We start from the raw sequence: 27,090 nt of genomic DNA on the forward strand, positions 1-27,090 counted from the left end.
TTGATATAAAATAGGGTATTTCATTTTTCTGCATGCCTCCGTTTAAAACAACATCCATGAGATCATTTATTTGTGACCAAAGTATCTATTCATGGAACACTGAATGGGTATCGTTCCCTAAAATGCACTTCAAAAAAGTGCACTTTATTTCTATAAAATCTTCTGCCACGAATCCTGAGTATGATTCCAAAAGCCATTACTATCTGAAGGGAATTTATGTAATTGTTAACATGTCTTTAATAAGATCTCTCCGTATAACTGTGTCTTTCGGTGATCATTTAAAACCTTAACCAATTCAAAACTTGGGTATCACGACCACTTCTTAGGTAGCAATGAATAAGAAAACATATTCTGTATTTTAATTTTTTTTTTCATTATAGTCCAAAGAAGGGGCTTCAGTGGTCCTTTGTTTCCCCTTGGATAATGGAAATATTAAAACCTTCAAATATAAATAGCTTCAAAGTATACATACTAATATACGATTGCATGTATTTTTAAAGGAGCTGTAAGTAATCTAATTTCATTTCTGACTGTCACTTTTAAAGAGGAAATATAACCTCATATAGATCCCTTGAGGGCATCTGCAGGGAACAGAGGCAACCCTAATCATCCTAAGTGGTCCTTTGTGTCAGAACCACTTTGCTAAAGTCAAAAGCTCTCTTCCAGACTTGTAATGTTTGGGAGAATTTCACTAATGTAGCATTTGTTTCATTAAGGGGAGGTGGGGGAGGAAACAGCCTTTCTCTGTAATAGAAAATATACACAGAAAGACATACTGAGAACAAATTTTCTTGTTGCTTTTTATCCAAGAAATATTTCCTGTATTGTATTTAAAATATTGCGGTGAATGATAAAATGAGACAGGGCAGGGACTAGTTCCAGAATTCAGAAAGAAAAATTATTTGAAAGGAAGCCTTAAACTTTTAAACGTGTTTTTGGTATATCAGATCATCTTCTGATCACCCATCCTCCTTAGTGAATACCCTCACTTGATGTGCTAAACAGGGGTTTTGACTATGAATAGGGAACCTTCACAGCAGGCCTTATGTTCACAGCTACACGCAGGTACCGCCTGACAAGGTGTCTGTGGTCAGACGCTGTTGTCATTGGTCACTTGCCTCCTTCTTAGTGGCTGTGTCAATGGTTCTATAGACGACGCACCATGCCTCTTAAAAGGCTCTTTTCACCCCCTCCCACACATGTGACAAGCGAGGGTTTTGTAACTCATCTCAAGTGAGCTCACTTGTTCGAAGCCGTAAGTTTTGTGTGTTTGTTTTCTTATAGGCTTTTTAACAAAAAGTAAATTTCATTTAACAGTGCCTGCACAAAACCATTAGAGTTTAAAATAGCAGAAATGATTCGCTACTAAAATAAGTTTTTATTCTCCATTAACTTTCCTTCTTTAAGTCTTTCTCTTTCTCGCCAAATATTTGGAGCTATTAAAAAAAGCACTAACAGTATCTTTTTATTTCTTTAGAATTTTTCTCCCAATAAGTCTTTTTGGTAAAATCTCGTTTGAGAAATGGAAGCGAAAGAACAAGAAAGTTCGTCGTGACATGTGGCTCAAGTTAGTTTAAAAATAAGGAATTGGGCTCAGAAAGCCTACGTGATAAAGTGAGGAGGATATTCTTTTTCGAAGAGCTCAGTGTTTTAAGCTTCCTAGCTTCAGCACAAAAGGCATTTCAGCCCATATGTGATCCAGAAGGTCAATCATAAGAAATCCTATTTCCATTTTTTAAGCAATCCTTGGCAGTCTGCACATTTCTGAAATTGTAACTGGCATATTTCAGAGAATTATCATCAATGCCTTTTCAAGGTCAAACATGCTCCATCTTTAGATTTTCAGCATTTACTTCCTATATATTAAACCATACTATATATTAAAAAAGGCATTTAGCAGGTATGATATAGGATTTTAATTGATTAGACTATGTTCATTAACATCACGTTGAATTTTCTCTACAACTTGACATAAACTGCATGTTAAAAATATTAAAATATATATGGAATTTAGATGTGGATATTCTGCTTCTATTGCCATTCCTGAAATCCCAACAGGCCTGCATGACCAGAATCTCGCTGTGGAGTTTTCAAAAATATTAAAAATACATTTTCTATTAGGAATATTAAACAATTTTAAAAACATACTTTGAGAACTTCTATAATATACGAGATTATTACATTTTTCACTGTCAGAACCCCAGGTCACCATATGAACAAAATAAAATTGCATTTGAACATTACGATGGATACTGAGATGGGATAACTAGAGACAGCCACAGCCAGTCCTGTCGCAAAGTCATGCAAGGCCTTTAGTCTCATGCTCCCGTCCAGTCATCATTCGCTTTGTTCCTAGCACTTTCCTCTCTCCAGCCCCCACCCCCCAACAATAGCCAGAGATGTCTAAGTCCTCATGCTGTACGTGGGTCCTGCTTTTGAAAATGAAAGACATTTGAGAAATCTCAACAATTCAGCAGTCTTTACTAGTATATTTTCTCTTCCAAAAATATTTGCACTTTAAATTAGGGTTCTGGAAAGACATTTGGGGGGAGGGGTGTAAGAAACGGTGGGAAGAGTTATTGATGGCAAGACGCAGACGGCATTTTTCAACTCCTATCAATGTAACGACCACGGGTACATTAAAAAGATGGCATTTGGTGTATAATGAGGTAGCTTTGGGGCCTTTTCATGCAGGGTTAGTCATTCATTTGTTCATCATTCGTTCATCCATATATTGTGGCATCTTTTCTCTTACGATGGCCGAGCAGTCTGTGCTCCTGTCTAAGATAGTTAGATCCTAGTCCTTCTCACCTGCTCCAGGGCATAATCACAGTAATTTCCCTTTCCATTGTGAGCATTCATATCAGCCTTTTATTATTATTTATTATTATTATTATTGTTATCATTATTTATGCCTACAGCACCTGGTCTTCCTAGGTGATCTCCCATCCAAGTACTAACCAGGCCCAACCCTGCTGAGCTTTTGAGATCAGACATGGGCTTGTTCAGGGTGGCGTGGCCATAGACCATGGACCGTGGCTCCACTGGGGCGCGAACCCAGGACCTTCTGCATGTAAAGCAGACGTGCTGACCGCTACACTATGGAACCACGTCCAATATCAGCATTTTAAATAAGCTGTTTTCCTCTTTTTAAAGGAAAAATGCAGAAAAATAAACTTTCACCATAAACCTACTTCCCCCTTCAAGTACCCTTCATATTTCAGAAGAATGTTTAACCTCAAAGTCCTCAAATTAGTTCTCTGTGTTTCGTTTCAATTCCGTTCTTCCCACTCTCATTGACACAAGCCCAGTGGGTTTTTTCCCCAACTCTCCATGGAAATTGTTCTTTGCAACACCACCAATGTGGTAAAAGGCATTAGTCAATTCTCAGGCGTCAGCATATTTGATCTATTTGTAAAATCTCTTTCTCTCTCTTCTTTAGTCACTTTTATCCCTTCACTTGGACACATCACTCTCCTTTGTGGTTCTTCTCCTCTCTCATTGGTGCTTTTACTGAATTCTTCTACTATTTCGATCACGTAAGCAATCAGGTGCCCTGAAGAATAATCCTCATTGCTTTTGTCATCTCTATCTAATTTCGGGTCCTAGGTATTCTCAACTAGGCTCCTGACTGTAACATCTGTAGAAATATGACTCTTATACCACCAGCTTTGATCTCTAACATGAGTCTGGGATAGAACTGCCTATCCAGAATTCTCCACTTGGATCTCTGAAAGGGCTTCCAGGGTTGGCATGCCAGAGGTGAGCTCCTATTTCCCCACCATTTAACCTAAACTTACTCCTCTTCTAGTTTTTATCATTTCACCAAGTGGAAACATTGTTCTCTAGTTGTTCAGGCCAAAACACATCACAATGTAACAACGGCATTCAAAAACAACAACGAAAAAAACAAACTTGAGACCCGTCTTCAATTCCTTTCTCTTACTCAACTTCTACATCAATTAGAAAATGCCAGTGGTGCCCATGATTTGATCATTTTATGCCACCTTGACTGCTACCATTCTAGTTCAAGCCACCACTGTTTCTCACCTGAGTTATTGCAAAAGCTTTCTCTCTGGATCCCTTGCATTCAGTTATGACCCATCCAGCTATTCGATACAAAGAAAATAATAATCCTTATGAAATGTTCAGTCAAGATGTGTCACACCTCTGCTCAAAAACCTTTGACAAAATTCTTTTCTCTGTCAGAATAGGACATAAGAGCTTATAAGACTTTCCATTACCTGGTGGCCCCCTACCATTCTGAACTTACGCCCCTCAATATTTGCCTTGATTACTACATGACACTTGTCCTCTCCTTGGAATGTGTCAAACTGGCTGTTCCTTCTGACTAAAATTCTTTTCCTGCAGGTAGTCACGTGACTCACATTGCTGGCAGGATGCTTCCCACATCTCATGTCCCTGCTCAAATGTAGTTTAAGAAGCCTTCCCTGGCCTCTGTTTTTAATCTCTTTTACCCTGCTTTTGTTTACAGTGTAAAAAAATTAGTTTTGCCTCTCGCATATTTATATATACTTGTTTCCCGGGTGTCTTCACCACCCTTCTCTCAGAATGTAGTCTCCTTATAAAAAGAATGTCTTTCTGTTCCTTGGCATCTTACCAAGGTCTGGAACACTGCCTGACACTTAGCAAAATTTCAATAAATATTTTCCAATCAATGAATACATTTAATGGCAAGTGTTTAATGAGCAATAAGTAGGCTTTAGATTCTGTTCAAGAACTGCAGAGAAAAACAGAGTCTTCCTTCTCTTGAAACCTACATTATAGCTTGGATATTGGCAACCACGTATTGGTGCTTTGTTTGCTCGTTGTCTCTGGTCACCTTGAGCTCAGGTGAGAGATGCCCTATCTATCTCACTTGGCTCAGTGTCCTCCCTTGCTTCCAAGGTTAAAGTCTCTCTGCCTGATCTCTAATTTCAGGGGTGAGGTCTGAATTCAACTTGAACATAAGTCTACTAGGATTCGTTAGTCTGCTTACTTCTAGTTGGTGTCCCCATGCCTGAGAATTTGGTTTATTCTTCAACCGTACCCATACCCAGGGACAAATTCAGGATGACTTTATCATCTAAAATCCCACTGCCACCAGGTCACTCTGACATAAAGTACTAACCTCTGTATCTCTCCTGTGGATAACACCAATTACTATTGCAGCAACAGCCCCACAAGTAACAAAGTTATGGAACCTAAAAGTAACCTGGCTTCAGGTATGCATTTTTCCCATATGTTCTACATGGAATATCTATCTCATCAAATGCCAGACCCTAGACAGCAGTCTTCAGGCTTTTTGGTACCAGGGACCAGTGCTCCTATGAGAATCTAATGCCTGATGGTCTGAGGTGGAGCTGAGGTGATGCTCGCACTGGGGAGCAGCTGCAAATACAGATGAAGCTTCACTCACTTGCTCGCCACTCATTTCTTGCTATGCGGCCTGGTTCCTAACAGGCCATGAACTAGTACTGGTCCACAGCCCAGGAATTGGGGACCCCTGCCCTAGAAGTTTCTTGCTTATTCCTACTATAGCAATAGGGTCATTTTTCTCCTAATCTAATTATAGAAAGATAAACTGTCTATGAATTTTCAACTGACAAGTACCTTTTTTCTCCCCCACTTTGAGTTCTTAGTCATTTGACCCAAGAAAGAACTCTCATACTCAGAAGAACTGTTTCAAATAAACCATTGATATAGATTAACACACACTCACACAAACACACACACAGACACATGGTAGTGACTTACTCCTGTCCTTTGCTCTATACACAAACGGGACTTGACTAAAATTTGTCTTGAGCTAAAGGGGTGATGGGGAACAAATGTCCCCAGATTATTTAGGACTTCTTCAATTTAATGTGTGAACTGAATTATCTTTATTTTTATGCTAACATAATTCTAAGAAAAATATATTGCTTCACTAATCTAGCAGGAACCAACTCAAAGTTCACATAACTGAATTTCTTGGACCCCACTTAGGATGTAATGATAAGGTTGTGCTCTCTCCACTGCCTAAATTCCAACTTCTGTCTCTTGAACTTCAGAATTCTTTGGAATTGTGCCCCTTTGAACATTTGACAGTAAATTACCTAAAACGAGCCATTTTTGCTGTCTTACTATCTATGGATCTTTAAATAGAAACCTTCTGAAGGCTGTTAATGAAACATATAAGCTAATAGAACAGCGATAAGCACACTGTGGGTGCTTTGTAAAACCTAGTGAAACTATTCAGCAAATAACCCAGTTTATATGCTTATAGAAAAGATTGAATTGTTAAGGTTTAATGCTGGGATTGGGAAACTTTAGACTTTAGACAGACCTGAAGTTATTTCAGGAATTATGTAGGCTATCCTTTTTTATTTTGATTTTAAAAACTCGAACTCATAAAGGTAAAATAAATTGCTCACGTATTCATAGAACTGCATCGGATATATTTCACACACACAACGAAATGTCCTAAGAAAGGGCATTTAGTGTACCCTAGAATGAAATCTGTGATACCAACTAAAATTAGGTAGAATTAAAAAAATAACATAGTTCTCAACAACAAATTAATTGAAGTAAAATATATTAATAGTGAACATGTTTATGCAGTATGAAATTTTACAAATATTTTTATACCAGGTAAAGCATAGATTTCTGTTTTAATAGTCCGGGGGCGGGGGAACCCTCTGAAAAATTTATTTCTATTTATTTTTCTAGTTATTTTCTCCCTTCCTTTCTACCCTCTCAGAAAAAGTACTTTGCTATTAAATGAGAAGAGTAATGCATCCTAACCTAGCTTCTTTATAAGAATGAACAGTTCAACTTAAAATAATAATTTCTTTTTCTTAATATCACAATGTTCACAGAGAGTAAGCGAAAATATTAATGCCAGATTTTATGAAAAATCTATCACCTATTAAAATAATTAGTTTTATTCAATTATCCAGCTAATAGATATGGATTAATTCCCTAAATTCTGCATCTTTGCACTTAGTAAATGGACTACATTGAAGAAACAGGATTCCATCAAACACAACATGTCTCTACCTGTATACCTTAAAACACACACACACACACACACACACACACACACACACACACACACTGTAATATTCTGTAAAACGAAACACTGTAATATTCTTTTGTCTTAGGAAACTTAGCCTCAGTTTGGAAGCTGCAGTCTAGGGCTCACTTGTAGCTGGTAGGTTTTACAGCATGAAAGTCATTTCATTTGAACAAACCTGGAATACTTGGTACCAGACAAGAACTGTAATAGCCATAAAATCATAAAATTCTACACAGAGAGCATACACCAAGGGTTCCACTTGCCTTAAGATGCTTATATAATTCGAATTTTTGATGAGTCTTTTTACAATCTAGGGAGAAGATGAACTGTATGATAAGGTAAGAACTACAAACAAAGACCATGAAAGTGGGGATTTTCATCACACGCTAGCCATTAAAGTGTTTGTGTACTCTTTTTGGGGGCTTTTATCAAGAGATTGTTCAGCATGAACTTTAATTTTCAAGACACCAAGTTATTCTCTCATCCCATCTGTGTCTCCCCTTGTGCAACACACAAGTAAACAACTTTTGGTAACCGAGGTTTGGATCCTGTCAGTAGGAAGGGTTGAGTTTTTGTTATAGTTGAGATGCCGTTTTCACTTTGTCTCTCTGAGTCTACCTTTCACAGTCCCCTTCTTGACCAGGTGACAACATCACAGCCTTTGCAGAACTCACAGATTTCCTTGTGTGCGCAAAACTCAGAATACTTTTATTCATACTTACCGTTTTATTGCTTCTTCTTGTCTTCGGCGTTTTTCATTCTTCTCCTTCAAGTAGGCCAGGTTTGTTTCATTTCTCAAGCGATCATTCTCTCGAGCGATGTCTGATGCGTTCTGAATAACCAAGCCATCATAGGCCTTCATCCCCAAATCTTCAATATATTGGAGAAATGTGTCCAAAGGGTCTTTCTCGGGATTAGAACTCATCATCTTGGAGGAGATCATGTAAAAAGGAACACTTCCTGTAGGATGAGAACGCATTTTCCTTACATCAAGGGTGAAGATAAAAGCATGGCGCTATTTATTTCCACAAATATCTTGTCAGCCCCAAACTTCAATGATTATGGTGGTATCTACCTGGAGACAATGTCTCTTTAGAAATCAGAGTATTTAAATAAATAGTAAATGAATGTTGCCTCAGTAGCAAACACTCATCAAAGCAACAAAATTAGCAGGACAAAGGCCAATGTTTTTGCATCGAAAGGTAACATTATGGTGTGAATACAGCACAGTGCATGAAGATAAACATTTGGTTTATGTAATTAGTCATGATTTTGTTTCTCAAAAATGTGTCTTTATGTCAACAAAATATATCAGCTCCAAGCTTCATTTATTTCTGATCACCATAAAGACTTTTCTGTTCAATTTCAAATAAAATACTTATTTGAAACAAACTTTTGCGTCGTGTGCATTTTCCTCACAATTTTAGATTAAGATTTATGAATCTGAACTATTCATGTAGGATATAGCAGTCATCAAGAAAATAGACAGTTCTCATATAATTTGTATTGGCAATAATCCCTTTTCGACCCACCATTATTTTTCAAAATGGTGCCCTATGATGGCTTGACACTATAACTCAAATATCACAGGTCATCAGGACCACGTTAATACTGACCAGTCTGGTAATTCAAACAAAGACAGCTGTGATTACCATTGCCACATGAAGTTTTAAAAACCTCAGCCATGGAAAAGATTACTGAAAAACAAAATCAAATCAAAACAACAGCAACATAGGACTTTGAACCATTGCATATTACACTCATCTATAAAGTGATGAAAATAGTCTCTCTTACCTCCTGCTGAAGATTAAGAGAAATGATGACTGTAAAGAATTTAGCATAGAGTTCAACAGTAGTAACTATATAGTAATGTTAGTTAATATTGTTTTAATGAAAGTGTAGGAGGAAGATGGAGAGCAATAGTAATGTCAAATGTATATATGGGTATAGATGAATGGTGGATGAATAACTAGCAGGCTATAAAAATCAGCATGCCTTGGAGTAGAGGTATTCAATGAATCATAGAAATCAATAAATCCAGGGGATAGAGAAACTGTGCTTTAATCAATCAAAAATAGAACCGAAGTTTAATTAATTACATACAAGATTAAATATGTTACCCTTCTAGCTTAATAAAGCTTACTGTCCTCGAATGCATATTTACTATAGTATAGCAAACTATACTATAGTATAATTTGGTATAGTATAGTATAGTACAGTATAGTATAGTATAGTATAATTTAGGCAGATGGAAAAATCTAAAGCAAAATCAATTAACAAAGGAAAAGATTTGGTCATTTAAAAATTATAAATTAACTTTTTTTCTCCAAAATTGCAATCACCTTTTTACATCTTTTTACTTTCTTCAAAGGCCCCAAAAGATATTTTAAAAATATTAGCCCAGCTATTTCATGTAGAAGTCATAGACTTTCATTTCTACCATTGCAAATCATTTTTATTCTGTTTTTTTGTACAAGTGTAGTCATGTTCAATAACCTGGATTGTAGCTATGGAAACTTCACTTCTTATCACAGTTTATTAACATTTTAGCTGCCAGTCAATCCATACATTATTTGAAACTCACTCTGAATTTAAGGTTATATTTCTTTCCCAATATGTATGAAATAGTTGACACTAGAGGATAAAAGTTATTTGTTGACGCACGACTTTTTTTTTGTTTTTATGTTAAGTTTTATTATTTTTGGTCTGGTTTTAAGCCATAATGGGTTAGCAAATGAAATGGTCTTTTAATTCCAACTATCTAACGTAATTGAATTGTATTTTAATATCAGTCCATCAGATTAGATGCTTAAGTGGTGGACACACGGAGGAATAGAAAATTACTATTACAAATGATTGCAATTTGGGGTAAAAAAAATACAAGAATATGATTCTCAGAGAGCTAAAGCATCACCATTACTGAAAATTCACTTCTATCAAGATTTTCATCACTGGGTGTGCCTGGATAAAAAAAGATCTGCATAACTTTATGGCAATTAATTCTACCATAACTAAGTAAACCAAGTCAGTATTTCAAAGATTCTAGAAGTCATGCCTCAGGGTGGGAGGCGATCACTCCCACTCTGCCCTAGAGCAAACTCTATATTTTCCATTGTGTTAGGCATTACCCAGAGGTTTTTATTTCTTCCCTTAAGTTTCTCTCCCATCCAATTGACACAAGAGATTCTTTATGCGGTTTATATATTCCAAAGAGTAGCAAGGTTAATTGTGAACTTCTGAAAATTAACTATGTTACTATGTGTTCTTTCAAGCTGGCCAGAGTTTATATTATGTTTATTCAGAAAAAAAATTAATAATATTGTAAAATATCTATATTATGGAAAAGTGTATTATTATAAGATATTTTTTCACTAAGATAAAAATTTGGAGACTGAAAATCAACCACAAAATCTAGTAAAACTTCGGAAAAACGAAAATCGAATCAATGTTTGTAAACATGCTTATGTCATCTAATTCTAGAGAAGTACTTGATTCCATAATCATTCTTTTATTCAACTATTTCTTGAGCACCAGTTATGAACCAGGCACCGATAAAGGCAGAATTGTGTTCCTCTAGATTTTCACACTATAGTATAAAAGTACAATGAATAAACAATTACAACACAGTGTAACAAGAGCATTGACGCTGGTAGCAATGGTGACTTTCACTAGTTTGTCATGGTTTATGGCCACCATTTTTGATAATGAACAAAAGAAATTTGAAAAATTATATCTAATCTTCAAAAATTAAAATTAAAATTAAACTTTGATGCTACCAATGTTTAAGCATCAAACTTTTCTTCTTCCTTGTGTAAATGTAAAAGCTAGTTTGTAATGTAGGACGGGTTAGACAGTGAGGCAGAGCTGAAAAGTTGAACAATATGACCTGAAAATCCCAACTAAACCATTCATAGATCTCTGACTTTGTGCAAGTGAATTAACCTCTGCGAAGTTTAGTTTCCACATTTTAAGAATGGTGGTTGGAATAGCATTTACTTCCTTACATTGTTTGAGGAAACAGTTTGGAAATGTACGTAAGCGTTCAAGAAACGTTACCATAATTATTAGTCACTAACATTTTTATTAGATACTTTTCATAATTCTTAACTATGACAAAAATTATGTTTAGTAATAACTCCTCAACAAACATACTCTTACTTTGGAACATAAATGAATAGAATGTTTAGTGCACTTGAACTTTCTTAGTTATAAATGGAAGCTTTAAAAGGACTTAACAGATATGCCCACTAACCAAATGCATGAAAACAGACCACTTCCCAATTCTGCCCTATTTTCCACATCTAGAAAATAAGGGCTTTGGGACATATCAACCACGAAGTTCATCTCATCTCTCAAATATTCAGACACCACCTTCCCAAGCCAAAAAGTGTTTCTGAGGCAACTGAACAGTTTTTTGTTTTTTGTTTTTACCACCAAAAATTGGCTCTGTTTTGACCATTGGATAGGAAATCAAGTTCTTTTATTTCTGGTCCTTGAATAAAAATCCTGTATAAAAGCATTTTATGAGGCTTGTCTGAGGCACCTAATTCCCAAAGTTGGCGTCTTAGAAGAATGTAGTTAAGAAGCAAATAGGCCCCTTTCTTCAAATATAGCATCTTTAGATATGTCACAATCAATCAGCCTCCCTTACTAGACCTCATTATTGCATGGAGTGGTGAAATTGAAAGGAAAGTCTTACATTTCAACATCCAGCCCTTTTATTTGAACTAGTATATATCTGCCGCCATTTTTGCTCTCAACAAATTAGACATTTTAACTCCCCACCCTATCCCCTGTCCTTAGAGCACTGGTTGGAAGTTGGCATCTGTAGTCTTCATCTACGAGGTAGATATGTTTTCTTTGGAATTCACAGCATTGATTCAAAGAGTGTGAGAATATGTGAGTGTGTTCTTTGTCTTAGAAGTCGTGGCCAATATTTAAAATTTGTTTCAGAGACTCTCCTGGAAAAGCATCTGAAGTGACGGAGATCAGAATTCCCATACAGATCACAGGTAACTTCACGTCTTCGCTTTACTCCTTTATTCCTCTGCTGGATTCCACTGCACTTGTAAGAGATTCCTTTTGTTTAATTTCTGGACTATTGTATTTAGAATCATTGCCATTCTTATAAAAGCTACGGCTATTGGCTTAAATACAACTGGATGGTTAATTGCTCAGCTTTATTTTATTTTATTCTTTCGCCTTTTAAATTGATTTTCTGTTAACCACACTCCTCCTAAAGATAACTTTGTATAATATCGTAATACTTCCGAAAATTTGAAATTTAAAATGCACCAATTTATACTGAGGGGGATTTAGGTCATACTTAAAGCACTAAGCATTTAACTTTTTATTGAATGAATCATTTCTTTATTTTCTTTGGTGTGAAACCATCACTATACCTTCCAATGCTGAGCCTGGAAACTGAAAGTAGCATTGTATTTCTTTAAAATGTTTCCACTGAAATAAAATTATCTAGTACATATACGTGTGGAACATAAAATATACATAATTATATCAAAATGAAACACATAGAAACATAAAAAATTTACTTTTTCTTCTCTTTCTCTTGCCACTAATTGCATCCAAAGAACTCAAGAAGCTGAGATACTACGGGACTTTGTCAAAGCCAAAAAAACAAACAAATGAACAACAACAACAAAAAACTGGATCACATTTTAAAGAAATAAGCATATGCAAAAACTTAAAGATCATACATTTACATGGGTTATTCCTTCTGTAAATTTACAAATCAATTTTGTGTGGCCTCAATTTACCAAAACAAATTTAATGGGGACATTAATCAATGTCAAGATTGGGTTCCTAATAGATTAGAGGATTTTTTTTTAATTAATTATAGGCTGTTGTTGAAGAAAAGTTATGTAAATAGGGTCAGATAAATATTAAGCATGCATCTTTTCATACATGTTAAAATTCTCTTTTCTCTTCTTAAAATTTAGAACAAATCCCTCCTTCAGTGTAATTTCATGCCTTGTGACATCAACCACTCTGGCTCCATAAAGACGGGCTCAGGTGCACACACACTTCTCAAGCAGACTTTTCTATGGATCATTCACTGCCATGTATCGAAAGGAGGGTTCTAGAATACCAATATCATCTGCGAATTAATCCACTGGCTCTCAGGGGTGTTGGTTCTTTTGTCTCTTTTTATCTCAGACTTTCTGAAATTTACTCAGACTTTCTGAAATGGAGCTGTCCCCCATCTAAAACTTTCCAAGTGGTTTTCCAAGTTGTAAAAATCTTCATTAATCCATTTATTTTCTACATCTACTGAGTAGTAGAGGAAGAAAACCACTTGTTTGGGAGTGAATTCTTGAAGTTCTATGAGAAGCTTCTTAAATTTTAGGTCATGGCTAACCCTACAAGCTAAACTTATAGCTCATAGAATAAGCTAAAGTTTATGTTATTATTATAATGTTATCTGTGTTATCTGGGAAAAATAAAATATATACAGGGAATAAATCTCCTCGTGGAAAGCCTAGACATTTTGCCTTCATTTCACATTTATGTATTTCGTTTTATTTGCACATGAGAAAGTTTTCTAGTCTCCACTTCTTATTTATTTCTGAGGTTTTCAAACCACACCTATCTCAACACTGTGAGGAAGTTATTATGATTTGAGTTATTAAAATTTGATTTTCCCTCCCACTCCAGTCATCACATCTTCTTTGAGACAGAGATTCTTATTTTGCCCAGTAATATTGATTCGTCCAAATAAAAGTTTCCCAATGTAATTTTTGACTATATTATTTTTTTCAACAGGAGAAAAAAAGATCTTTTACAATTTTTGCATGTACTCACACCAATTTGAAAACACATTGTGAATATAAGTATTTAAATAATCAAGATTCACATACATATGTAAATATGTATGCAAATTAATTTCTAAAATTTGCTGACTTCATATTGGACCAAATCAACAGACTAGATTGCCTGGTTATAATACATAACCCATGTAAACCATGTCAAATTGTTTTCCTGATAAAATCCATAATCTGTCAAAATTCAGTCTTGTAATTTCACTTTGATTATCCTTGAAATCCTACTCACAACCCCACAAACTGTCACGTTCATTTTCTCATTCTCGCTGTCATCAAAATGCAGCTGTTCTGCCCAAAATGGGAAATGTTAGAGTTAAAACCAAGAGAGCTTGTTGAAGTGACGACAAAGACACTGATTGCTTTTTTTTTTTTCCTCAGAAAGCAGATTACTTTGGAGTGAGTTTTTTCTCCACTATCTCCCTTTCCAAATGGGTAAAATGGGCATAGAGCATGTTAATGCAGTAGCATCATAAATCAGAAATTCCTCTTCAACTTCTAGGTTGTCATGGTGCTATTTGCCCATGGTCTAAAGTGATTGTACATTTCTACTACTATTGGGGATTTGTGCAAAATGTCAATGACCGAGGTACTTTTTGAGCCATTGGCCAAATGTTTTCAAATGCTTACAAGGCAGTATTTGCAAAGTCAGTATATGGTCAGTCTAATAAATTGCTGACTGAAGTTACAATGCAAACTGTAGTTGAATTGGGAGTCTGTGACTTATTTGTTTTTTTTCAAACAATAGCCAATCTTCTGGTGTCTAGGATTTTTATGCTTCTCCCTCTAAACTTTACAGAATGCTTCAAGTCCTTGGGCTTCTCTAGTTCCTTGTGAAATCATAATATTTTTTTCTTGGGTCTGTTTTTATTAATTTGTCAATTTCTTTTAGAGTCTCTGTCTTTGCTGAGTTGGCAATCATATGTTGCAGATTCCATGGGAAAAAATAAAATAATTTTGGCATGTGTGCCTTACATTTTCTCATATTAATTTGTTTACCACTTGGCAATATAGAAAATAAGTTGAAGCATTATTTATAACCTAAAGAAGTAGGAGAGGAGTTAATTTGCACTACAATTATTATTTCACACTATTTGTTTATAAATTCTTGCATGTTTAAAGGGCCAAAACTATACTGTGTGAATTCTTCAATTAAATTCCCTTATTTGTGAGCTATATTTAGGAAAAAAATCCAGTTCTCTGGTATCAAAACAACTTTAGGGTTTTCTAATGCAAATAAATATTATTTCATGTAATATTTCTTCCTAGTAGAGAGTACCTACATTTCATGTATTTTAAATATTGCTGGTAGTTGGAAAAATTAGACTAGAGACACCGCCAACAAAATAAGTTTATGTCCCAAGTAAAACAAGTCCATCTGAAGTTCTGTAGAAAATATTTATTGTGATGAGTCTAAACAGCTATTAAAATACATGTTTATCAAAAAGATTTATGTCTAATCATTTAGGAAGAAGCAGTTTCAGGTTCGGTGTCTGTCTGATAGTTTGTATTTTTTAGGGGGGTACTGTATTATTTTCGAGAACATAGAATTTGGCTGACACAAGTGTGCTAAGAGACTGTTGTAAAATATTTATGGTATGGAATAGCAGATAAATAGCTAGCATGCACTATGTGAATGCCAATTAATACCCTGGAAAATATTTTCAATGCTTTTAATAATTCAACATGGCTTATTTTACCAATTAAAATCTAGTTTAACCATTTTTGTGGTAATGTAACTAAGTGGGTAAGAGGATATAAAACAGCCTGAGGCTCATTAAAGCCCTAGATGCCTTCGCTGTGGCTTTATTTCTGTTCCTCCTAATAAGACATGCAAACTTCAGCATTAAGTATCCCCAGATAAAATCTATTCCATTTCATAACCAGATTGCTTGATTTATTTAGTGCTGGATTCAATTAGCATGCTTAGAGAATCTGAAAAATGAGATACATACCAAAATTTAAGTCCCCAGGGAGAGCTAAGTGCAATAATCAGAAGGTGACTTGTGTCTGTCTGAGCCCTCTCTCGCGGTTGATCTCAGGGCAGTTCTGTAGGAGTAATCCAGCACCATAAGGAATAGACTTGTAGTTCAGCTCAGTTTTTCTTCAATTAAAGTGCATTGTATCTGGATGGGGTAAGTGTCCACTCCCAGATTCTTCATCACTAGAGATCAGAGAATTCTTGAGGTTCTTCCTATCACATAAAATGGTCTTTAAAGTTTTCTAGGAAGATACAGTGGCAGAAGACAGGTGCTTGCTTCCTTAAATCGACATTCAGAGAAAAGAGGGCATAGCTAATGGGTGGGGACGAACACACAGCCCCTCTCCTTCCAGGTCCAGCCGGGAAGAAATTCAATGATTTTACCCACTTTGCTACACAGATGATTACAAGACTCGAAACAATCACCCAGGCTGGCTAAGGTGCCTCATTTGATTATATTCTGTAAAGATAAAAATAAAAGAAAACAAAAAATCAGCAACATCCTCTCTAAATGTCTCCTTTCAGCCAAAAAGATGCTCTTTCTCATTGCCACTTACATACAGAAGGTTTGGAGCAGCCTAGCTTGTGGCATAGTCCCTCCCCCGTGACAACCAGCGCGCTCTCTCTCTCTCTCTCTCTCTCTCTCTCTCTCTCTCTCTCTCTCTCCTCTCCTTCCTCCTCCTCCCTCCCCTGACTCCCTCCCTTCCTGCTTTTCTCTCTCTCCTCTCCAGCTGCCTTAGTCTGTTGATGCTGCTGCTGATTAATCAGGGATTCTGAAACAAAGAACCTACCTTCTGAAATAAGCAGTAATCTTTCTTCTCTTTCTGCAATCCGTCTGCATTGAACGGCAAATCTGCCAGCATTCTAGCACCTTGGATAGTTCCTGCTCACTAGGCCCATTGGAAAAGGGAGGAGAAGAAGCAACTGAAGAAATGACAAGAAACCCGAAAGCAGCATCGCTCTACTTCGGATTTCGGCTCCCTGGGGCCTCCCATCCTCATTAAAGGCCTTACATCTAAGCAACAGAACCTCTCTCTCTCTATGTGTCTGGGCTGAAGTCTGATTAGTAAATAATAAAATGAAAAGAAGATAAAGAAATCCCTTCATTTATATCCACTACAACACTAATTTAGTCTTTATGGAGAAGAAAAATACAAGTCCATCAAAAATAAATGTTTTCACTACAGAGAATTGTAAAGTTATAAGCTTTCACCCTGGTGTGGCTAATGAAAATGAGCAACAACTTAAACGAAACATCCAGATCTCAGTTTGATACCCTTATTCGATATCAATTTTGCCTCCACCCGCCCTGCACAGTCGAGCCAGGCACACAATTACTGCTGACTGCTGACGTACTTCAAGCTGCTGCTTGGGGAAAGAGGGGAGGAGCCTTTTAACCTCATCCAAACAGCTTCATGCCACCTGCTCTTATGGCATGAGAACAAAACTAGCCCACTTAAAAGCAACATGCACAGCACACACGTATGTTGAATCAAGGTCTCGCTTGGAATGCATGGGGTTTTTTTTAAATGAAAATAAGATGTGAATTAACTATGGCATGCATATCTCTAATTCCTATACTCACTGTTGAAATTATTTAAAGTCATTTCCTACATTTCCTGAGGACTCTCCTGATTCCATTCTTAATATCTTCCTTAATATATACATATAGATCATGTTACATAATACAACATATATTATGCATATATGTGTGTATATATGCATAAAAATATATGTGTGCATATGCACACACATACACACATATATCAAGTACTAAGTTCTTAATCTAACCTACTTTTGCCCAGAGTAAAAAGTGTAATGAAGTATAATGTAGATGTTTTAATATGTAGGCTGATGCTATGATAAAAATAACAATAAGTGATTAAAATATCAATTTTAAGGGGAAAAATGAGCTGCTTATTCAATAGTGACCTGTAGGTATTTTTCTGTCACATTCTTTTCCAATAATTTTTATTGTAAATTACCTTCACTTGCAAGCTGATTTTCCCAAGGGTTATCATAAACACCTAAGTTCATAACCTACTTCTTAGAAAAATGTGTTCTAAATATAAAGTAATTTTTCATTTCTCAAGAGACCATAAAAATACTGGAAACTTAAGTTTACCTTCCTGAGTCTTAAATGGCATCTGGGACTGTACTATGATTTTGCAAATTTTTTTTTAACTTGTAAATATCTGGGGGAAAATGAAATCATCATGTTACATTACTGTAGCATGGCTTTCAGTTTTTACATGTCCTAGCGTACATTCCTAAAGCAAGGCACGTATGTCACTTATTTCCTGGTCTCTGTGCATCTGCTTTTTTGTTGGAACCAGATATCAGTTTAATGCACTTTAGAAGATTAGATCAATGAAAAGAAGGAGAGAAATTGGCTAAGAGAAGAGGCCACATCTCTCTATCTCTCTCCCCTACTCTCTCCTTCCCTTCCTCCCTCCCCTCTTACTCACTCCCTCTTTCTTTCTCTGTCTCATAAAGATTCTAAAAACTTATCACATTACAGAAAAGAAAAGAGCCTCAAGGACCACTTATAAACTAGCAGCAGCCACCACACTGTGATCAAGAGGTTTAGTAATGTATCATTATTTTTGGTGGTGAAGTGTTCTCACCACCAAAGAAGTCTTTCAGCACATGACTAAAAGCAGAAAAGACTCTTTATAAGGAAATTACATGACAGACAGTTTGGGAAATGAAATGCTTTATCATAACTGATGATTCTATCAGGTTTGGGGTGCTGTATTTTTGAACTATAGAGAGCTTGAATAGACACTAGTCCAAAGCCCATTTCTATGTATGAAAAAATTGATACTAAGGTAAATACACTGACTTCCTTCAGGCCTCACACTCATTGGCTCATGGGAATAGGATCCGAGGTCACTTGGTTGACCGTGCATCTCAATATCTTTGGCCAACACAGTGGTTCTCAATGACCTTGTTTTCATGCACCGGGATAATTACAAACACTAAAGCAAGGAGACACTGACATGTGGTTGCTAACTATAAAATGAAACCGCCATTTTTCTACTGCAAAATTTCCAAAAATGGGGATTTTTTTATTCCAAAGGAGTAGGGGCAGCATATTTATAATAACATATGGACCTCTCAGTTTAATATTTTCAGGAAAATTTATAATGAGAGTGTTTTTTCCCTCCATTTCTTTTTTCTCCTCTTCTTTTCCTAAAATAGGGCTTAGAAACCATCAGATTTTTCAACCTCATCTTCTCAATCCCATTCTCTCCTCGTTCCAGGCCACATTGTCTATTGATCGAGCTATTTATTCTCTGGAGACATATTTGTGTACAGGCATTTATGGCACATTTGAAGGCTGGTGTCTGGGAGGTCCCTGGAACTAATTCCTTGGGTCTCAGTGAGTAAAACAGAAAAGGATTTATATTTTTAAATAATCATAGAACCAAGTATAAAATTCATCTTTACTTATATCAATAATAGTCAGAGAAAAACGCATTGGACAAAAATAAGTTGAAAATACTTATATTAAGAATAAAGATATAGAGAGACCAACAAAGTTTAAATTATGGTTATGTGTTAGTTTATTTCTTGAGTATCTTCATAAAATACATAGATATTTCTTATGTCAATAGTAAATCAGTCATTAAAATGCTTCATAACATTTCTTTTAAAGCTCTTAAGTCAGTGTAGAGTTCTTTCTTTTATAGTGTACTGACAAATTGTGTTGATGCTATTGGGGTTAAATATATCACTTCCGTGAACTCAGACAGACAAGGAGAGTCGAGCCCTGAAAATGCTTTTTAGTCTATAAATCAGCCAGATGGTGGGGAGCGCTTTTTATATAACAATGATGCAAATGAGAAAAGTGAAAATTAAGACTGATCAACCTACTTACCTTAATTTTAAGGGGTTTATTTAAGTAGATCAAGATGTGCTCTCTAAGTCATGTCATCATTTATAATAAAGCCTTTCTAGTTTTTTCCATGATCTATAATCTTTCTATTATTCTTTCCACATTTAGCTTAGGGAGATGACACCTCTGTTATAATAAAATTATTCCACTAGGGAAAAAGCTAATCTCCTTCCCATCTAATCAGGATTTCTAAGCATCCTGGTAACAGCATGAAATGAAAGACTTGGTAGAATGAGAACCATATGTTCTTCATGATTTTTGCCTATACAAAAATATAGATGTCAACAGAAATTACACATATGATTTAGGGGTCATGGAGCAATAGATAATGATATGATGCTCTAGGATCTGGAATACTGAGTAAGGGGTGGTGGGGGGAAGATTTATTGTCTAATAACATACATATTGTCAAGGATGCTGACTGGTAATAAATGGAATACCTCCATGACAGAAAACATGTGAATTGACCCCTCCTTTGATTTATCAGCAGGCATCCCTCCTTTGATTTATCAGCAGATATTTTCCAGTAAAGATTTTAGAAGGGTTTACATTTATGATAAATTTATTTTTCTCTATACTCAAAAATAACTTTAAACATTGCTTAAAAAAAAAAAAATCTCTACATGTTCCAGCAAATCAGACACTCACTCCAACCAACCACCTCCCTTTGAATGGATAATTTCTACTCAAGTTTCAAAAATCAGGTTTATCTTACTCTGGTCATCTTACTTAACCACCGTCCTGACTTACCACAGTCAAAACTTAATGCTTGTTCTCTGTGTTATTAAATACCCCATCAATAAATATCCCATCAATAGATATGCCATCAATAAAAAACAGGAAAAGGCTAAAAGTGTTTTCTTTAAGATCAGGAACAAGACAAGGAATTCCACTTTCACCACTCCTGTTCAACATTATATTGGAAATCTTTGCCACAGCAATAAGACAAGAAAGAGAAATAAAATGTATCCAAATTGGAATGAAAGAATGAAAACTCTCATTATTTGCAGATGACATGATACTGTATATAAAGAACTCTAAAGTTTCCACCAAAAAAACTATTAGAATTGATCAATGAATTAAGTAAAGCAGCAGGATACAAAATAAAAAACTAAGTCATGAGATTTTTTTATACTCCTCTAAATATGTCTATTATATTCTTCAAGTGTTCTAATCTGAGATTCCTGAAAGAGTGGGACCCTTTCTTTCTATTCCCAAGGCCCCCACATATTGATTGCCCCTGGCCACTGGCAGAGATTTGTTGGATAAATGCCTGACTCCAGATTTTAGCTCATGGTATGGCCTAAATAAGTAGAAAATTCAAAAGAACCCATACACTGAACGTAAAGTTCTCTTTTTAAAAATAAAAATTTAAAACAACATTTAAAAAAGAAACAGCCACCTTAAAACTCAAATATTTGAGAGAAAATCTTTCCAAAGAGATTCACCATAACCACTTTGAAACTGACTAGAAATTATGAGATAGTACCATAAGATGACCAACTAAATATCAAAACATAGGATTATATTTAGAGAAAATAAAATTTTTCTGAGAGACTATCTTACTCAACTCAGGCTGCTGTAACAGAATACCATAGACTTGGAGGCTGAAACAACAGACAGTTCCAGAAGCTTGGAAGTTCAAGATCAAGGTGCTAGTAGATTAAAATCCTAGTGAGGGACTTTTCTCTGGTTTGAAGACATCTGCCTTCTTGCTGTGTCCTTGCGGGGCAGAGAAAGTGAGAGTTCCTTTTCTCATAAGTACCCTAAGCTTGTCATGGGCCCTCACCCTCGTGGCCGCATCTAAACCTAGTTACTTCCCAAGAGCCTCACTTCCAAACATAAAGGGTTGGAGTTGTAACATATAAATTTGGGACAGGGGGAGGAACAAACATTCGGTCCATAAGAGAGATAGAAAAGAAGGTATGGGAAACAGAGAAATTCCTTCTGGAACAAAAATAATCAATTTTGTAAATAATTACTTCTTACTAAATTGATTTCAAAGTGAATGTAATTTTAATTTAAACAATATATGATGTTTGGTGGAACTTGAAAAGCCATTGATAGATATTTTCTTGACTAAATAAAAGCATTCTTCAATTCTACACTAATTTTTTGGTGATATATGACAGGAATTGATTGTGAATCAGTAGAAGTCAGAAAGTGCAGGAAAAGCATAAATGGGTATTTAGCACATGATAGATGTGCCATTGAATGTCAGTCAGTAATATAATTAAATAAACAGAGACATGCATACACACATAGGTAAAGAATTTTTACAATGCCTTGCATAAAAAATAAATCTAGACACTTGCTACTCGAAGTTTGATACAAGGACCCACAGCGACGGCATCATCTGGGGCCTTGTTAAATGTGTCAACCTCAGGTCTCCTCTCTGACCATCCAAGTCAGGAGCTGAATTATAGCACATACCTGGGTGACTGGTGTCCATACTCAAATCTGAGAAGTGCTGACAATACAAATGTCTGCAATGGTGTCAATGCTCTATAGATGCACCATATTGAAAACGATAGCCACAGCTTCATGTGGTTATTGAACATTTTCAGTGCATTGAGGAACTAAATGTTAAATTTTATTTTATTTTACTTAATTTCTATTTAAAATCTCCTTGTGGATAGTGGCTACCATGTCGAACAATACAGCTCTAGACCTTTCTTTGAAATATTTGCATATAGAAAACATTTACCTAAGGAAACCTTAACATGATCTTGAGATGGAGATGGCCCATCTAAAGATAATATCACAATCGAAAACAATTAAGTGGCAACCAAAGGGATGAATACATAAAAATGCAAAATATCTAAATGCTGAAAGATTAAAGTTATCATTTAAATGCAGAATTGGGAAATTATTTGCCACATATATGAGGACTAGGCAGTTATACATTCCTTCTATATTACTGAAAAAAAAAACAGAGAAAAAATTATTTAAAAAAGCAAGGAATAGATGCCACTGTACTAAACAAGAACTAAGGGTGAGAATGGGTCATTCACAAGATAAGAATTTGAAATGGCAAATAAATACAGAAAGAGATGTTTAACCTCAGTAATGATAAAATGCAAGTTAAGTCACAAATAGGTCTTAATTTTTTATAATTTCTCATCCTGGTAAATGTGTGAAGAAATAATTAGGTATGTAAATTTATGTAACCAGAATGAAGGGAAATCTGATAGAGTTTTAATTTTTTTTTAAATGAGCACACTCTTTGAAATAATAATTCTACTTTAAGGACTTGATAAGTATGCAAAACTATATGTTTGAGGCCATTCATGGTTTGTAACAGAAGAAATTTGAAAACTTTCTACATATGTAACAAAAAGAGATTGAAAATAAATTATTATGCAAGCATTAAAATTATGATCTATATTCATTTATGTGAATGTGGGTATTGTAAGGAGGCAAGCGCACTAATTCTAGAAAGATACTGTTGGGCTGGTGCGCTGCCCAGCCCTATGTCCTAACAGTGTGACAATGGGCAAGCTACATAACCTCTTCTGCTTCAGTTTATTGATCTGAAAAATGACAATAATAGTAGGGGCAAGTCAGAAATTTTTATGGATATTGAACTAGTTAACCTGTGTAAAAGTTTACATAAAAGAAAAAATTCTTTCTAGCATTTAATGTGATCAGAAAATGCTAGCTGCTCTTAATAATACATGTAGTCTCAGTAGCAATCAATAGTACTTGGAAAGATAGCCAATACTATGTCTATGTCTAGACCCCCTTAGTGTATGTTGTCAAATTCAGTGGCTGTTTCTCTTCCTTCATCATCCCACTTGTACTATTTTATCTTACCTTCCATGACACTGAATTCTTCTGTTTTCCCTTTTATTTCAACGACTCCTCCTTCCTCGTCTTTTTTGTTGGCTCTCTTCGGCTTGTGTTCTAAATGTCTAAATGCCTCAGACCTCAGGCCCAGCCTTCTCTCTCATTCTGTTTATATTTTCTTCTTGATCCCCCAATCTAAAAAAGAAAATCAAAGCAGCCCCTCATTATCACATCAACCAGATTGCTTTCTCTGCCAATACTTATCACCATTTGATATTATCTTGTTTATGTGCACACTTATATAGACCCACATACACACATAGACCTGATGTATTTTTACTACTGTTTTATCAGTTTCTCTTTACTAGGATACAAGCCTCATGAGAACAGGTGATCTCTGTGATCTCATGATGATCGCTGTGACCCAGCAAATAGAGCAGTGGCTTATATAGGGGAGTCACTGAACTAAAATTGATTGAATAGCTATATTACATGGGAAATAATGTAATATGGTATAGACATGGGTATAATAATAATATCATCCATAAACATAATATTCATAATAACAAACACAAAATAATGTTTATTTTGTGCTTTACTTAAATTAACTAAATCATTCAGTTGCTACACTGATCTTATTAGATAGTTACTCTAATTCTCCTCATTTTACAAATTAGAACACTGAAGCAGAGTTTAAGCGATTGGTCTAAGCCTTCACCATTATTATACGCAGAGGAAAATTTCTAGTACGGAAAGAATAACATAATTGTGTTTCTATCCAGGTGGTGGTATTTCTTTTACTTTTTTAAAAAGTAGATATATGTGTTGCTTAGTTTTCTCGAATAAGCATATACTATTTTTATAATAATTTTATGGTAATATTGGGGAAAATGAAAAATTCTATCTTCACAAAAGGCCCCCTTATAAAGAAGCCTGTGGGTTTCTATTTATTTTTAAAATGAGAAGTCTGGGTCGGGCTGGGTCAGGAGGATTTGTGAAATGGAAATGACGCCAACGCAATATCTGCAACAAGGAGATAAAAATTCAGAAGCAGGTATGAGTAGTGTGTTGGCTAGACAGGATTTGGGGAAGAGTTATTAAGAAAGAAGGGATTGAAGGTGGAAATACAACCTGTCTAATGAAAGTGTTTAAAACAGTGTTTGGGAGAGTGTGTCCTTCAGGACTGGGGCAGGTTGGTTTTCCGTGACTGCCTTAGTTGACATCGAGCCAAGTCTTGCTCAGTTTTGCAACTTGTGCCACATAAAATCCTGCAGCCTGTCTTGCCTGAATGGGGACATTGCAGTCTAATTTAAGCTCACACAGAGTTAATAAGTATTTGAAAACACCCATCAATAATTACGGAGAACAGTGGAAGATACAAATGAAAGCTGTAGCCTACAGTACATTCTCCTTCAAGCTTATTTCCTTACCTCATTTAGTTAATCCAAATATGGTTATTTGAGGAAATTTTAAGGCAGATGAAGGAGGTTATGGGGAATTTATCACTGAAGCAAGGCATGAAGTACCAACACTTCCTCAAAATGTAATAATCAACAAAAATAATAAATTCGACATAATCGTTTCTAACCATTTGATTTTCTTCTAACTCGAGGTTGACTATGAATTAAATTTAAGGTGCTCATGGATAAAATATCTATTTAATTGTGCTAGAGTTCTCTTTCTGGGTAGCTGGCCATTATTCTACGGTCAAATTTAAATACAGAAACAGGATCTTGGAGATAATTCAGGTTAACCCCTCCATTAAACAGACCAAAAAATTGAAGGCAGAATGTTAAACAGCTTGTCTAAGAACACAAAGCTTCTTCTCTGGGTGTCCAGGACTAGTTAGTTCTCTTTTTAGTCTATAACACTTTATTTTCAGTCATAGATATTTTTTTTAGCTCTTTTTCCAGGAAGTTAAGAAGAATACAGTAGCATGTTTCAAATGTAATCCAAGAATAAAATCGACTTTGTACAAAGGTGACATAGACAATGAAATATGCATAGGAATCTGAGAAGTTCTGGTATCTTGGCAATTCCAGGAATCCCTTTGACTTTCCCCACCCCAGCTCCATATGAGACCCTCTGCCAAGTACCTGCTGCTCTTTCCCTGACTCCTAGAAGCTACACTCAAGAGAGAATCTGCTATCGGTTTGAGTTTGCACTCACACTTTCCTCTACTTAAAAATCCCTTTCCCTGGACATCTGCACGGCCATCTTTGACACTCCCTCCAACCTCTCTCTTGAATGTCCACACTCGTTTATATCAAACTGCCCAGTTGGCTTTGGAGCTACATTCACCTGTGTTTACAGCTCAGCTTTCGTCTTAGATGTGTAATGTTGAGCAAGTATTTAACTTTTTTTCTGGTTCAATTTTCTCATCAGAAAAATTTGTAATAGTACCTATCTCATGGAGTTGTGATAATTAAATGAATTACTACTTGCAAAATACAAAACATTCACTCCAATTACCCTATTTTATCCCTTTTCATACATTTTTATTATGTTATTATCTTAATAATATATTTACTTATTTATTCACTTGTTTGTCTCTACTGTTACACAATTCTAGGAGACCAGGGAACTTGATTTTCCTTTTCATCTTATATCCCAACTATTCAGAAAATTTCCTGGCAAAGAAAAGCCCCTTGATATACATTTGTTAAGTAACTGGTAGTTATTCACATTTCAGGTCCCTTCAGTTTCAGCCTTATTTCTAACCACTGAATAAAGCTCTGTTCTAATTGAAGATGTTTCAGGCCTTAGTAAAGAGGGAGGTGAAGGGCATTGTAGACCCACGTGGACAGATGGCCCCGATTCTGTGTCTACATGAGTCACCTGTGAGCACTGAGAAGCTTCCCTTCTCAAATAGTTTTGCCAAGTCAACCACAATGGTTTCTCAAATTTCGTTCATTTCTTTACTTGAGCTCTGCCTTTATCTCGGGGTTAGCAAATACCCACTCTGAGGAAGTTGTGTTCACATACATGTGCTTTTTAACTTTTGGGGCATCAACTGTTTAATATTTTTTTCTCATAAATACTCCTCTGACATCAAAGGAAAAATTTGTTTATAACTCCCTAATTTTTGGGGCCAGTGCTTATGCAAATATCCAGACAGCAATACTGATAACATCATAGAAATGAAATATGGAGGCAACTCAGTTCCAATCTCAATCTCTCTCTCTCTCTCTCTCTCTCTCTCTTTTGGTGCATCTTGAGTTGAGTTTCTTCCACTATAGACTAGCTTTTTCCACACAGCAGGACACATGGCTACCAACAGCTCCCAGGACTCATAGCTCATAGTCCTCATCACAGAGAGGAATTATTCATTTTTAGAGTTCCAGGGAAGAAAGGAGGTGAAAGGAGAAGACATATCTATTATTTTTAAGAGCATGACCAGAAAGATGCAGGAATCACGTCTGCTCACATCCTACAAGTCAGAATTTAGATTCACGGTCAAACCTAGCCACAAAGAAGATTGGAAAACATGTTTTAACCAGGGCAGCCATGTGTCCACATA

General features: G+C 35.7%; 1 protein-coding gene across 1 annotated transcript in view; it reads right to left on the bottom strand.

Annotated features, from left to right (window-relative positions):
- The window catches only part of NYAP2 (neuronal tyrosine-phosphorylated phosphoinositide-3-kinase adaptor 2), a 238,795-nt gene extending 222,914 nt beyond the window's left edge, over positions 1 to 15,881 (bottom strand). Inside the window, exons 1-2 of the mRNA XM_039855507.1 lie at positions 15,855 to 15,881; positions 7,783 to 8,020 (exon numbers count right to left, since the gene is read on the bottom strand). Coding sequence (XP_039711441.1) covers positions 7,783 to 8,003 — 221 coding nt within the window. The 5' untranslated portion in view covers positions 8,004 to 8,020; positions 15,855 to 15,881. The remainder of the gene's footprint in view (positions 1 to 7,782; positions 8,021 to 15,854) is intronic.
- Positions 15,882 to 27,090: the final 11,209 nt, after the last annotated feature.

Source organism: Pteropus medius, unplaced genomic scaffold (genome assembly GCF_902729225.1).
Source record: "Pteropus medius unplaced genomic scaffold, Ma_sr-lr_union100, whole genome shotgun sequence".
NCBI lineage: Eukaryota > Metazoa > Chordata > Mammalia > Chiroptera > Pteropodidae > Pteropus > Pteropus medius.